The 15,458-nt window shown below is 38.8% G+C and overlaps 1 protein-coding gene across 1 annotated transcript; it reads left to right on the top strand.

Moving 5' to 3' along the window:
• The first annotated feature begins 592 nt into the window (after positions 1 to 592).
• On the top strand, positions 593 to 14,740 carry ano2a (anoctamin 2a). Its single transcript, XM_067500313.1, has 26 exons — positions 593 to 1,634; positions 1,793 to 2,098; positions 3,191 to 3,286; positions 3,441 to 3,613; positions 3,978 to 4,032; positions 4,116 to 4,167; positions 4,304 to 4,359; positions 4,508 to 4,555; positions 4,725 to 4,789; positions 5,334 to 5,468; positions 5,582 to 5,742; positions 5,974 to 6,056; positions 6,975 to 7,049; positions 7,185 to 7,241; positions 7,789 to 7,863; positions 8,117 to 8,318; positions 9,825 to 9,936; positions 10,026 to 10,083; positions 10,180 to 10,280; positions 10,387 to 10,550; positions 10,651 to 10,803; positions 11,050 to 11,102; positions 11,434 to 11,612; positions 11,824 to 11,929; positions 12,634 to 13,150; positions 13,256 to 14,740. The coding sequence occupies exons 1-26, from the start codon at positions 1,506 to 1,508 to the stop codon at positions 14,242 to 14,244; spliced, it is 4,200 nt and encodes a 1,399-aa protein (XP_067356414.1). The 5' UTR covers positions 593 to 1,505; the 3' UTR covers positions 14,245 to 14,740.
• The last annotated feature ends 718 nt before the right edge of the window (positions 14,741 to 15,458 follow it).

Here is a 15,458-nt window from a genome sequence, read left to right as displayed (position 1 = left end):
TATGTCAAATGCCATGAAAGCAACAAATCTAAAAGTTATGGTTGGCTTATTACTCTGTAAGATATAACTGTAAGATATATGTGCATACTGATTATTAACTATAACTAATGAGCTAATTGACTGATGCAACAAACGTGGACCATGTGACTAACAGCAAATGAATTAAAGAAAACCCCAAACATGAATGTTCTTTAAATTTTGTTTCTTCTTCTGAAATTATTTTAATGCTTTCACCTTTCATCTGTCTGACCTTTTGTTCTCTAAGTCGTGCTTTTGATGTGTGCCATGTACATGAGAAATGACAGTCCCTGATGTTTCTTGCAACCACTGCTCCTAAACAAGGAGAGTTGATATGGTATTGTGTAGATGGTATGTGTGTATCCCAAATAAAAAGTACCTCTTTACAGTAAGAAACCATTATAAATAACAAAACAAACTTGGCAGCTCCTTTCAGAAATACCTTTTTGTTTTCTTGTCTTATGAATATTTTTGGAAACTATTTGTAGAGGCTGTTTTTTTTTTACTGCTTACATATTTTAATAGTTTAAAATTAGTGATATATGAAGACTTTTAAAAATCTGATTCTTTGATTCAGATTTGTTGTTTGAGAGATTAGCTTTTAAGCAATTTGAAACCCAATGCTAATATTGTCACAATATGAAATCTTATTAAGTAAACATACAAAAATATTAGTCTTGGAATGTAAGTAAATTTAACTCTAAATTGAATGCCAAATATATGCTTGTACTTTCATTAGTATTTAAATCTATTTGTACTTCTACTGCCATCTGTAGGGGAATTGTCCCTGATGTTTCGGCACTGGGATCATTACGGTATACATTTCCCCCACACCTGTAGAATCCCACATAAAGATTAGTTAATCTGCATACCACATGCACTTAAAGACAATAATTGTTACACAGGTTGCATTAACATCATAGGTGTCAAAACTTTATGATTACTGGAGTGACACCACCGTAAAGATAGAAAATGTGTTTACCTTTAATATTGATATTTTGTATTTATCCACTTGTACAAGAGATCAGATGAGAGGTTGCTGTTGCTCACAGTTGTCAAATGTTAATTGAGCCAAAGAGAGACTAGATAGCCTAATTTGTCTAAATAAGTCCCTTCACTTCAATTTTACACACTTGATGTTTGAGAGTACAAACAGTCAACTTCAAAATTAAGGAAAACATTTTGTAAATATTGTCTATTGTGTGGTAATTGAAGTAATTTTATTTATAGACTAAAATAGTGCTTTCTGCACATTCATACTAAACCTGGGAGAAAATAAGTCTTCACAGCTGGATGGTCATCACTTTAATAAAACATACTATAGGTCACACAACAAAATAACTGGGGCAAAGATTTCGCCTTTTCTTTTCTAAAAACTACATCAAATCTCCTAGGTAAACCTCTAAATACTGAAATGATTTTATTTCTGTTGATATACACCAACAGAGGGATGAAATGGAAAAGAACATTTGCCTGTCACCACAGACATGAGTGAGTCATCGCCCATTCACTCAACAAAGCTTGTTTCATTGGCCCGATCGCTGTCTGGGCTTGGGCTTGATATCACCAATGGAGGCCCCATCAGCAGCCTTGACACGGACGATCCCCCTCCTCCGGTACGAATCTAAACACTGTGGTTATAACGACAGTAAGATATTCCCCTCTCACACAAAAGTTTTGATTTGTTATGAACCTCTGCCACAGTAGTCCTTAAACTCCCTCCTTGTACCTGTCATCATTTAGGTCATTAATTAAGTGCTTATGTGTTTGTTAGGACTCTGGCATCGATCTAGGCCCCGGCCTTTTTTTCGCTGATGGCAAAAGAAAAGTAGACTATGTCCTTTGCTACAAATACAAAAAAAGGAGGGCGTCCAGGGGACGTCTTTCCATTGCATCGAATGGCAGTATATCTATACCCATACCAGGCCTATGGGAAGCAGAAGGAGAGTCTGGGGAGGCGGGTGCACCTGCAGGAGATGCAGAGGAGTCAAAACTGTCTGAGGAGGAAAAGGCTTTAATGAGGGAGGAGTTTGAGGCTGGACTACTGGAAGCTGGACTACAAATAGAACGTGATAAAGAGGTGTGTATCTGCCTTTGAAGATTTGGACTGTCTCTTGAAGCACGAGTAACATGCCTGCACTCTAATAAATACGGAACTTCTTATTTCAGTGACATAGTAATAATTACAACCTTAACTATGAGAAGTCACGTAGTTTATATTATGTGCTGATGCATTAGTTGGTGTGTGCTTGCCTGGTTCTGTATATCTGTGTGTGTGTTTGTGTATGTGTGTGGCATTATGAGGTGCTTATATGATGAATCAGCAGAATTAAGAGCACTGACTTTAGGTGTGAAGCCAAAAGCTTGTTTATTATTGAAGAGTATCTTCTGCCCATGTGCTGGTACAGTATTATTTGTTCAGCTGTCACTGTGTGCTGTATCAATTTTAATATTTTGCATTGTGCAGTAGGCAAAAGGAATATGTTTTATAGTCTGAATTGACTACAACTTGAAAAGTCTATTAGTGTGCTAATATTTTTAGAACCTGAAGCCCTATTGAGTAAATTATTTTCCTCATAGTGGTAAAACATTTTAGCGTCTTTTTTTAAGATTCACCTCTTAGAAAGGGCCTTGCAATGATTTTTTAAATTTCCATTTGTATTAATTTTACCATTACAATAATTTTAAGAAATTTGAAACCGTTAGGCAGAGTCTGATGACTGAACAGGAGGTAATAAATTTTAATGCTGCCACTGGAGACATGCTGGTGGGCTGCTGATAAAATGAAACACTGATGTCATTACAGGTTGTAATTGTAGTTGTCCAGAAGCCGAAACGTAGCTTGTCACGTTTCACATTATTCAAATTAGTAATTGTTTATAATTGCCTCCACCAATTTTATATTCTTTTCAGGATTAGGAGCTTCAGGGCTTGAAATAATAGGATTTTCTACGAAACATCCTCATTACAACACAAACTAGCATGCAGTACTTACAGGTTTAGAGAAGGCTCATCTGGCTCCTACAGGACAAGTAGCCAGACCAATTATCTTCAAAGACGAAGTGAAGGAGACAACTAAACAGTTAACAGTTGACGTACTGTATGTACGTAGTTTTTTTTTTTTTATTTACATTCCTTATTCATGTGTGTAAATGTGTGTTTTTGTGCACAGAGGTCACATGGTGTAGGATTTATTCGGCTACACATCCCATGGCCAATACTCTGCCGAGAAGCAGAGCTCCAGAAGATTAAAGTTGCTGTGAAAAAGGTCAGCAGTTTGACCTAGACATTTCCACACCCTGGTCATTGATATTATAGTTCTATTCCACTCTGTCTACTCTATACTATACTACTAATATTATTATTTTTATTTATTTGTAGCATGACATTTCTGACCATGTTTGTTATGATTTTTCTACCAGAAGTTTGAATTAAGGAACCGAACAGGCATTGCTGGGATGTGGGATTCCTTCGTGAACAAAGTCAACACACCGTTTCTACCAGATGTCCCCGACTTTGACATCCACAGAGACCCACAGACACATGTCTATCTCAAAACCCTCAAACACCCTTTTATCAGAGACAAACTTTACCTGTGAGTACTGCACAATCAAATTCATGGTATACTGTAAATGTAGTGTATCAAAATAAAATAAAAAACTACTTTGGGAGTCTCCCTTGGCGGGCGACACATAGGCATTAGTTCACTCATGTCCAGCACATGACACCCTACTATCGACATGACCTGTAGTCTGTGTGCTTTTACTATCTGTGACATAAATTGGTGAAGTTCTCATTTAAACTTACCATTACTGAAAAGCAAAAGACACAGTTTTGCAGAGTTTCAGATTTGCAGACTTATCCCAACACAGCCTAATTCATAATTCATAATTCATCTTTGCTGAACAGGCCTATTGTTAATAATTTGATCTGTAATGGTTCCTTATCATTCATTACAGGTATGACATCAAGTCAACAGAAACTCTATTCGACAATGCAACACGCAGCAGAATAGTGAGTTTAGGAACTGTCTGTTCTTTCATTTTGCTGAATATTCGGGCATATATTGTCATAACATTTGCTGTGTTTGTGTCAAGGTGGCTGAGATTATTTCACGCACTACATGCAGGCAAACTTGCCAGACTACTGGTGAGTTTTATTTTAAGCTTTTCAAGTTATTGCTATGCATGCCGTTACTCACATTTTAGAGAATTTGTGTCCGTAAGCCTTCAGCTTCAAAACTGTGTACATGACTTTAAGGTAAAATTGTTTTTTGCATATTAAGGCATCAACTCATTATTGGCTCGGGGTGTCTATGACTCTGCCTTCCCTTTGCATGATGTGAGTAAAAAGAGAAATTTTATATATGGGACAAATACGAGAATCTTTACAAATTTAATAGAAAAGCAAATTCTTACAAATTCTTATCTGCAGTTACATCAAGTAAAGCAGTATATCTCATATAATGAGCTTGTCACTTTTACTTTAGGGCTCTTTCACAAGGAGGGGAAGGAAAGACCAGTGGAATGACAGACAGGTTGGTTGAGTGGGCTGTATGGCATTCATGCTTATCCGCTGAACCATACTATACTATGGTATAAATCTAAAAAGATATTGTGATTCTACATGCCTTTGTCCTTTACATTTAATCAGTAACTGTAATTAATTGGTAATTTACTCTTGTTCTGTGCTTGAATTCCGCACAGATCCTCCATACAGAGTGGGCTAACTATGGAGTTATGCATAAATTCCAGCCTGTGGACATGATCAGGTACAAAGTATTTAGTGCAAGCAAACATAAATATCTAGTTATGCCGTGAGACTGCACGGTTAAGTTGCATATTTCCGTTTGATGGAAGAAATCATGCGATGATTTAGCAGTTTGTTGAGATATAGGGGCAAGCTAAAGTTTGTGCTGATGCTGCTGTTTGAGAAAAGTCTGCATTATTACAACCAAAAGTTATTAAGCCCACAGTTTTAGGAGTAATCAAATGCTAAGCAAAGTTCTCACTGTTAAAGAAACATTATTTTGAGTGTAAACTGGTCACACAAGCTTGAGGATTGTTAAAGATAAAAGTTCAGCAAATGTCTAAAATGGAAAAGAACCTGTGCTTCAAGGGGTTAAAAAGTGAGCTGAAAGTGAGTTTTTGACATATGAATCAACAAGCTAGTTTGAGGGAACATTATTGTAACAATAAACCAGAGTTGGATTTATTAGCCGGCTGTTTAGCATTCCCATCGTTAGGCCTTGTGGCTGATGGTGCAAATGCCTGTGGTACCATGTAGCTGGTTGGTAATTGCCTTTATTTTAACAGGAAATACTTTGGAGAGCAGATTGGGTTGTATTTTGCTTGGCTGGGTGTGTACACTCAGCTCCTAATCCCTCCCTCTGTGTTGGGCATCATTGTCTTCCTCTATGGCATATTTACAGTGGATGCCAACGTGCCAAGGTAAGCATATACAGACTATTCAAACTTGCTTTTGAAAAGTACATTGCAACATCACTATAAATGTCAGTGCATTGTATTAGTTATTTTTACACACAATCGCTTTCATATTTCAGTCAGGAGACATGTGATGAGAACCTGAACATCACCATGTGTCCGCTATGTGATGAGGTTTGTGACTACTGGCGCCTGAGTACGGTGTGCTCATTGGCCCGAGCTTCATACCTGTTTGACAATGGAGCCACTGTCCTCTTTGCTATTTTCATGTCTCTGTGGGGTAAAGATACATTTTAATACACTAACTGATAATTTCACAGCATGTCACAAATGCATTAAAAAATTCTCACAGTAAATATACTGTACACATATTACATTGAAGCTGTTGAACAAGCCATTCGTCTTTTGCTTAAACAACATTGTATAATTTGATACTTTTTAAACATTATTTTAAATCGTCGGGTTTGAAATATCTGTAATTTTTTAAATGTCTTGCATCTGCTTCTTGTAGCCGCCTGCTTCCTTGAGCACTGGAAAAGGAGACAGATGTGTTTGAAACATTCATGGGACCTGACAAGCTTAGAAGATGAAGAGGTAAAACAATATAATTAACGCAATAAATTCACATATTCACATACTTACATGTATTTACTTGAGAGTAGGCACAACGTTGCTTGCTTTGTTTGTCTTGATCATGTCACACCTAAAAATCTTTGTCTGTCTTTTTCACTTCCTGCTTTCCCATCTTCCGGTTGTTAAGTAGCCCAGTTAGTCAGTGTGAGATTACCAGTTTTCTCAGAACAGCACCCTCCTCCCAACACACAAGTACACACGGACACATGGCCACCCATTTATACACAACGCAACTCTTTACCCTGTAAACGGCTGTAATGGGATCTGTTCTTAAAGCAGTACACCTGCTGGATAAATGACTAAGCAGAGTCGCAACACAAACACATCCCAGCCTATTACAAGTCTCGTTCTGCCGGTTCTCCATTACACATCATTTTGTTTCTCTTTGTGTCTCCCTTTAATTTATTGCTGTCTGTGCTGCCTGAAGGAGTGGGTGCAGGTGGGCATGTTTCTGTGCACATTATTGTAATCACATAATGTATTGTGAACTGTAGCGAATCTCAATGTATCATCTGTAGAAAGAGAAGCAGCAGTTTTTAAATATATAAATAAAATATATATAAAAAATATATATATTATGATATATAATATAATAGATATTTAATAGATATAGACTATTATGCCCCCTGCTGTAGGCTACTAGCCCAACAGAGCTTCAGACAAGAGATCACTGACATCTGACTTTAAAGTTAAACAGTCATTTCACTGTCAGAATAAAGCTGGATTGTGCCAATTTGTGGCGTTAATAGCTTTTGTAAATGATGACACAGCTTTACAGTTATGCTTTTGATATCTCACACAATGATATTGTGATGTGAGCGTTATCCAGTCGTTATCCAGTCGTGTGTATGTTAACATCTGTGTGTCTGCTTGTTGCAGGAGGAACTGCGGCCTGAATATGAAGAAGCTTTGCAGGAAAAACGAGCAAAGATTAAAGCACAGTCTAAGAGAAAGGTATCGTTTCTGAGTGTTGGATTTTGTGTTTCTGATTCAATTATATGATTTGTTACAGAAATTGCATCAAGAGTTACACTGACAAGCTTTTAAGTGAAATTTATCTCACTCAAAGTGTGTTTTACCATGTTGCAGTCGACTAAAGCCAGGGATGGGGTAGATGGAGAAACAGACCAGATGCTGACCTCCCAGGTATCGTGGCACTGCTCTATATGATTGAACATTACATGCACACTGTTGCTGGAGGGGGAGCACAGGGCTGTTACACTGAGGGGATTTAAACTTGCTTCACAGTGATCGTTGGCAGACAGATAATATCATTCTTTCAAGTAGACTTAAACAACTTGAACAACTGTTGCTATACAAACAAACTCTGCATTCTGTCTGATGTTTTCATCTACAACCAATTATTACAGACTAATTCCGAGTGTATGAATTCATGTTGGTACATAAAGAGAAAACACCCTGCACTTACTTTGGGTGCTTGAGTCTAAAGCTGCTTACTTACCTGAGATTAGCCCAGATTAGTGATAGAGAGGAAAGAGGGAGAAGGGAGAGGAAGAAGGGGAGGGAAGTTGTGTCCTTTCAGATGGCAAACATCCCCTTGACAGACTGAAAACACAATGTGTGTAAGCAGAACATGTGCTCAGCATTGCTGTGTATCACATAGTGTATGTGCGCATGTGCTATAATGTACATTTTCTGTATCGCCCAGTAATATTCATGTTTCTCCTCACAGAGAGAACCAGAGTCTCTAGACATTGAGGATCACCTGTCAGGTTACCTCATCAATGTTTCCTCCTTACTACTGCTGGTACTGCATTTATGCTCTGTTTATAGTTGCTTTTCTAACTTCCATCTGTTTTTTCATTGATCACCCTGTTAACCTGATTTTAGATCACACAATATCCAGTAGCCATTGTAATATTGAGAATATCAGAGATATACGAGAAAATTGCAGTGCATTTAAATGCATTTGTGATAAATAATAGTTATCAAAGGATACAAATATTCATACAGACAGAATCTTGCCATATAACATTTTTGCGTGTGTTGTTTATGTTTAGACCTTCGTGACTTTCTCTGCTGTATTTGGGGTGGCAGTTTATCGTATCTGCATGTTAAGTGTGTGGTCCCTGAATCCTGATCCTGAAGCAAAGGCCAGTGTGAGGATGACTGTCACCACTACAGGCATTATCCTCAACATGCTGGTTGTTTTGGTGTTGGAAGAGGTCTATGGAGCAATTGCTGTGTGGCTGACTGACCTGGGTATTGTTCTTTTTAGAAAAAGCAGTTAGTGTGTTAGTTTGAACAAATGTTCGACAGGATATGGAATGTAAAAACAGACTGGTGGATTAAATACATGCAGATACGATAGCAGAAAAGAACAAGTAGCTTTAGTGACATTTACATAAATATGTCTGATTCTGTAAGATTATGTTAATTGTACATTTGTCTATTTAATCTTGCAAGAAAGTAATTCTAAACCTAATTATTGTTTAATATTTTATCTGTTCTTCACAGACTTTCTCCTGCGCTTAAAGATGCTAAGAAATGCAGTTTTCATGATTTGAAGCTTGTGTTATACAACCCCAATTTAAAAAAAGTTGGGATGATTCTAAAACTTAAAAAAAAAAAGAATGCAATGATTAACAAATCTCGTCTACCCATATTTTATTCAAAATAGAACATAAACAACATATCAGATGTTGAAACTGAAATTTTAGCATTTTATGGAAAAATATTAGCTCAAGAAACACTTCAAGAAGTCAGTGTCTGTGAATAAAGGTTGCAGTGCAATCCATAAATAAAGCCATATGTAAACATGATGCAGAAACGCTGCCGTGTTCTCTGGTCAAAATCTCATTTTAAATGGTATGAGGCAAAATGGAAAACTATTTGGTGGTCAGATTAATCAAAATTTGGAATTCTTTGTGCAAACCATGGACGCCATTTCCTGCTGACTAAAGAGGTGGGGGACCATCAAGCTTGTTATCAGCAGCCAGTTTAAAATCATCATTGATGGTACGGGGATGCATTGGTGCCTATTGTGTGGGCAGCCTACAGATCTGAAAAAGGCTCCATCAATGCTAAAAAGTACATAGAGGTTTTAAAGGAACATATGACAACGTCTCTTTCAGGGAAGGCCTTGCATATTTCAGCAAGACATTACTAAACCACATACTGAATCCATCACAACAGCATGGCTTCACTGGAGAAGAGTCCAAGTGCTGAACTGGTCTGCCTGCAGGCCAGACCTTTCACCAATAGAAAACATCTGGTGCATCATAAAACAAAAAATCCAGCAACAAATCCCCAGGACTGTTGAGCAGCTAGAATTCTGCATCATGCAAGAATGGGACAATATTTCTCTTCTAAAAGTCCAGGAACTGGTCTCCCCACCCCCACATTTTTACAGGCAGTTGTTAAAGGAAGATGAGAGTCTACACAATGGTAAACATCACCGTCTTCCAACGGTTTTAAGATTTGTTGCTGCCATCAAATTCAAAATTAGCTAATATTTTCCATGAAATGGTAAAATTCCAACAAAAGTTTCAACATCTGATATGTTCTATTGTGAATAAAATATGGGTTGATAAGATTTGTAAACCATTTCATTCTATTTTTATTTGGGTTTTACACATCGTCCCAACTTCTTTTGAATTGGATTTGTAGATTCAGAAAATTACAGAACAAAGCTGCTACATTTTCCAAGTGATTGTGTTTGTGTGATATGTTGCTGTTGGGTAGTAATTGTTGTCTATTTTCTAACAGAACTTCCTAAAACTAAGGAAGAGTATGAAGAAAAGCTGATCTTCAAGTCTTTCTTTCTCAAATCCATGAACGCCTTTGCACCAATTTTTTATGTGGCCTTCTTCAAGGGCAGGTTGTGTATTTAAAAATCATACTTGACTTACTTACCATAATTGTCTGGCTTTATTCTTTATCATGTGACATAGTCTTCTCCTCATTCAGGTTTGCTGGGCGGCCTGGCGACTATGTTTACGTGTTTGAAGACTATCGCATGGAAGAGGTTGGTTTAGCTACTTCACATTATGGATTATTATTTATTCATAACAAATATATGTTTACTTGTGTCCTGACCGTATTTGTGTGTGTTCTCACACAGTGTGCTCCACCAGGCTGCCTCATTGAGCTTTGTATCCAGCTAAGCATGATAATGCTTGGAAAGCAGCTCATCCAAAACAACGTGTTTGAGATTCTCATACCGTATGTTTGCTTTTAAAAATGTCTTGCAAAACTGCTTTATTTTTGGTCCGACAAAGAATGACAAACCTTTTCTTTTATGTCTTACTCACATTGTCTTTTTTTGCAGTAAATTGAAAAAGATGTACCGAACAATGCAAGAACAAAAAGGAAGTAAAAAAGCAGCAGAAGATGAGGAGAATGAAATAGAAGAGAAGAGGCCAAGACAACAATTTGACAAAGATTTCACCCTGGAACCTTTTGAAGGTGTCAGCCCTGAGTACATGGAGATGAGTGAGTCTCTCACTATTTGTACGTGCTCAGTTACTCATCACTAGTGCAATCACACAATGGAATTTTAACAATCAGTGCATGTGGATCTTAATTTTTACAGTAATCCAGTATGGGTTTGTGTCTCTGTTCGTGGCCTCCTTCCCATTGGCACCAGCATTTGCCCTGCTAAACAATGTCATTGAGATTCGCCTCGATGCTGCGAAATTTGTCACTGAGATACGACGGCCCGATGCTGTGAGGTGTAAAGACATAGGTACAAATCATACCTGGTAGCATCTCAATCTCCACTCTGTTAGTCTTTATGTGAATGTGGGGAAAAAACTGTCCTGGAACTTTTAATCACCTTCTTTTCATTTACTGCACCCTGCCCCTCCATTCTTTGTCTCTTTCCCTCCATATCTGTCCTTTACTTTTATTCAAATACTCCTACCATACACACACGGATGGACACATTTTCCTTCCCCCCCTTTGTCTCTTTTCATGCACATGCCATCTCCAGGGATTTGGTACAATATTCTATGTGGAATCAGCAAGTTCTCTGTCATTACCAATGTAAGTGTGTGTGAGTTTTCAATATGTGTATGTATCTACTGTGCCCAAACCTTTGACATCAGAGAAACAGAAAAAAGGGTTATTTGAGTTAAATTACAGGAAGAGGTATCATGACCTCATAATGATGTCTTTTCAGAGAGCAAAGTCTCACAATAGCCTGTGGCTGCAGATGTAAGACAATAAAGAATACATGCATACGTTAAAAAAAAACTTTCAGGAGGACATTTAAGAATGTTCAATAATAAATTCAACATCCAAACAAACTAGTGGTAACTAATGAATAATGATGTATATTAATTAAGTCATTTTCACTCCTTGGTTGTCTCCTCAGGCATTTGTGATCTCCTTCACTTCAGAGTTTGTTCCACGAATGGTGTACCAGTACATGTACAGTGCAAATGGCACTTTGAATGGGTACACAGAGCATTCACTGTCCTATTTTAATGTCAGCAACTTCCCACCGGCCAGCGCACCCACCACTACCCTCATCACTGGAGTCTCCATGTGCAGGTCAGAGTGATTCTCTTAACCTTGACCTGCATGGATCCTTTCCTAGAACTTAACTTGTATTTTAACTAAATCCCTAAGATCCCTGGAGTTTTCAGAATTGTAAAATGTGGCATGTGGCAGGGATTTACTGATGCACCTTTTTTTATACCACTATAGTTAATGTTAGTCCAGGCTTCTCCTTGCTAAATGCGATGCCGCCTGTGTCTTTCAGGTATAAGGACTACAGAGACCCACCATGGGCTCCAGAGGCCTACACATTCTCCAAACAGTACTGGTCCATCCTGGCAGCAAAATTGGCCTTTGTCATATTCTTTCAGGTTTGAAAATTATATTTAAAGTTGTTATTTTCTTTAGCCCAAATGTCCCTGCAAACAAACCATATTTTACTTTATGGATTCACCACTTTATTGCAGAAAAATATGATATGTGCATGATTAGATTATATGCTCTCCAGATACAATTTTCTATTGTGATCGCTAAATGAATTCAGTGCTTTTACATAGAGTAACCAGGTTACAATTGGCTTTCTCGGGAAAGCTGATTTCTTAAGTGTCATGTAAACAGGAAAGTTGATTTCCAAAACTGCTGATTTCTTTGCCATGTGTATGTGTAACCAGGTTTATAATCAGTTTACTCCAGCTGTGCATGTGTGTGACAAAAGGCTGCAGACCAGAACACACCGTTAAGTAAAAGGCAGATTGAAAGAAGATATCATTAACGAGGCTGTTCCACCTCATTTTAAACAAAGTCTGCTTAAAGTTAGACAGAAAATGCTAACTAACACAAAGGGTTAAATAAAGTCTAAATAAATTACTTTTCTCTGTGGATTAAAAATTCAGACAGTCAATATCTCCCTGATTCCAATACAGCAAAGCTGTGCATCACTATAGATTAGAACAATGGAAAGACCCTTTAATATGATTTGCTTCTAATTGAACTCATTATTACATCATTAGAAAAATCTTTTTATTCCAAGCATGCTCTTAAATGTAATTATACATTGCTTGATTTTATCCTACAGAACTTTGCAATGTTTCTCAGCATGTTGGTTGCCTGGATGTTCCCAGACATACCACAGTCTCTGCGGGAACAGTTGAAGAAGGAGAACATGGTGCTGATGGAGTTTCTACTCAATCAAGATCAAGAAGCAAGTGCCAAATCTCACGCCTCAAAACGCTCCATCCACTGCCTTCCCACCAACATAGACATTATGGTGGTTGCACCGCCAGAAGAACAACAGGAGCAGAATGGGGAGGAGGACGAAGAAGTGGGTCTTGAAATCAACTTGGAAGAACCCATGAAGACCAGTGACAGTGATCCAGAGGTTGAAAAGTCATTTAAAGAAGAAGTAGAAAGGAGAGAAAGGGAAAATCATGGAGAAATAAAGGGAAAGGATAAAATGAGGGATAACGAGCTAGAGGGAGATGAAGCCAAAGAGGAAGGAGAACAAGTAAATGATGAAGAAAATGATGTAAAGGCAGATGAGAAGGACTTTACTGTAGATCTTGACTCCTTCATGAGTGAGCTGGGCCTGTTAGGTAAGAAAAATATCTGTTATTTTCTCTTACAATCGTTGTTTGTTTTTAAGATCAACTAAATTTGTCATTTTCTTGCGAATAATTATTCTATTTCTTGTCATTTAGATGAGGAACCTTCATCAGGCACAGCTAAAGATACAGAACTTCTCTACTCAGGCTCCAACCTGAAATACCAAATAGAGCACATGCCTCCTTCACATCCATCATCTAAAAGAGGCACCTCCCAGAGTCTGAAGGGATCCAAAGGTGATATTGACACTAAGCTCTTCTTACTACTTGCTCCTCCACCAAGTGAGTTAGGCACGAGGGCAAAAGCACACTGCTCCACCCTGCCTTCCCTCCATAGAGGGGCTGTGGGTTCTCACAGCCTAACCCATCCCAGCCAATCCACCAGCCTCACAAGCTTCCCGCAAGTCACAACTCTTACTCCCCTGCTGCCCCCGGGCTCTTCATTGTCAGCCTCATCCAGCCGATTCTCTTCCTCGCATGCTCCACCAGTGTCACCCTCATCTCCACATCCTGCACGGTCCCCATTGCAGTTCCCAGAGCCCAAATCCTGCACTGAGTTGTTTGTGCTAAAAGGCCCTCTGGCCCAGCAGCCATGCCCCAGAGGCAAAAAGCGGTGCTTCACTTTACCTCCACGACAAAGAGCCACCGGTCTTGAGGAACACTCCACCAAATCTAGTCAATCCAGCAGCTTTATGGAGCTGGGAGACCTCACTCCACCTTCCCCTGCTGAACTTTTCAAGCTGAAAGGCCCTCTGCCCCAACAGCCACGCTCCACCACCTTGCCTCTACGACAAAGAGCTACTAGTAATGAGGAACACTCTACCGAGCCTAGTTATTCTACCAGTTTTACAAAGCTGGACAATTGCACCCCACCTCCCCCCACTGAACTTTTCATGCTGAAAGGCCCGCCGCCCCAGCAGCCACGCTCTAGGAGCAAAAGCCGTTGCTCCACCTTGCCTCCACGACAAAGAGCGACTGGTCCCGAAGAGCACTTCACCAAGCCTAGTCATTCCACCAGCTTTACGAAACTGGAAGACCATATCCCTCCTTCCCCCAGTGAACTGAAACGCAACACACCAGTATGAGGACAGGGGAAAAAGAGTGTGGCAGAGGGTGGGGGAGGACTAGCCAGATTATAATCTCCTGTCTATGCCTGGAGCCTGACCAATCTGTCTACAGACCTGAGATCTGCAGAGGGACCAAGCAGAACAACTAAACTTTCTTTTTATCTTTTCAAGCCTCCACGTATTTATATTGCTCAGTGGGGTACGACTAATCCCGACTAAGGGAGCTCTGGACAATTCAGAGAAAGACTGCTCTGAGACTTTAATTTCCATGCCCAAAGAAAACACAACCGGAACTTTACATTTGTTTTTTTGATGGTTTGTTATTTCCCACAGCCACAGCTTGACAGCCACCACTCCTGTTATTTTCAGTCCCACAAATGCAGCAGTGCTGCCTTTTAGACCAGAGGAGAATGGCATTATATACAGCACAGTTAGTACCAACAGTTATGCTTGTAGATATACTGTTTATTTATAGAGGTTTTGATATATAAAAATGTAAAAATCTAATAAAAGGACATATTTCTAATATAATTTTTTCCCAGTTGAAGCTGTTATTTTATAATTGAGCTATGTTACCTTTTTCAGAAAACACTGAAAGATTAGGAAAAATTTGAACTTTTAATGTAGTTTAGGTGAAAAACCATAAATAATAAAGTATTTTTAGTAAGAAGTAAGAAGTATTTAGAGATGGCAACCACAACAACAGTATTCATAACATGGCACTAGTAAATCCTGAGACGTAGTAGCAACACTGGTTGATTGTGTTGTCTCTGGTGCCCCCCTCTGGTGTGTGTTGAAACACAAGTAATTCAGTGTCCTATTTTACAACATGCATGATCAGTGGTGTGGTGGTTCACTTTTGGGTAACCTGAGATTTTCAATGCTATTCCGCAAAATCACACTGAAAATTTACCTCATACGTGTGATTAACTATTGAGAAAGTTTAAGTTTCCCGATCGAAACTGAGAAAGGAAATGTTGTTAACCAAGGTCACTTAATTTGTTATCAAACCAGGCAGTTATTTCTGCAGTGTTGTTTGACTCTCTTTCTTTCTGACTTGGTGTGCAAGATCCTTTTTCTTCTTCTATCCATAACCTGCACTGGCTCCTCCTCCCCTGCTTCACCAGTGAATGGGGCCTTTGTGGGGGCTTCCCAGCATTCCAAGGGAATTCATGCAGGTGAGGGTGCAAACAATCCCACACTCAGATGACTGCTGCAGCCTACCATTTACA

The sequence above is a fragment of the Channa argus genome, chromosome 4 (genome assembly GCF_033026475.1).
Source record: "Channa argus isolate prfri chromosome 4, Channa argus male v1.0, whole genome shotgun sequence".
NCBI classification, from domain to species: domain Eukaryota; kingdom Metazoa; phylum Chordata; class Actinopteri; order Anabantiformes; family Channidae; genus Channa; species Channa argus.
The sequence above is the reverse complement of the archived record's forward strand: the minus strand, read 5'-3'. Positions and strand labels throughout refer to the sequence as shown.

Coding starts and splice junctions, on each gene's coding strand:
- ano2a (XM_067500313.1), top strand. CDS start 1,506: ATGAGTGAGTCATCGCCCATTCACTCAACAAAGCTTGTTTCATTGGCC. Junction 10,084..10,179: donor AAGACTATCGCATGGAAGAG/GTTGGTTTAGCT, acceptor GTTCTCACACAG/TGTGCTCCACCAGGCTGCCT. Junction 13,151..13,255: donor GAGTGAGCTGGGCCTGTTAG/GTAAGAAAAATA, acceptor CTTGTCATTTAG/ATGAGGAACCTTCATCAGGC.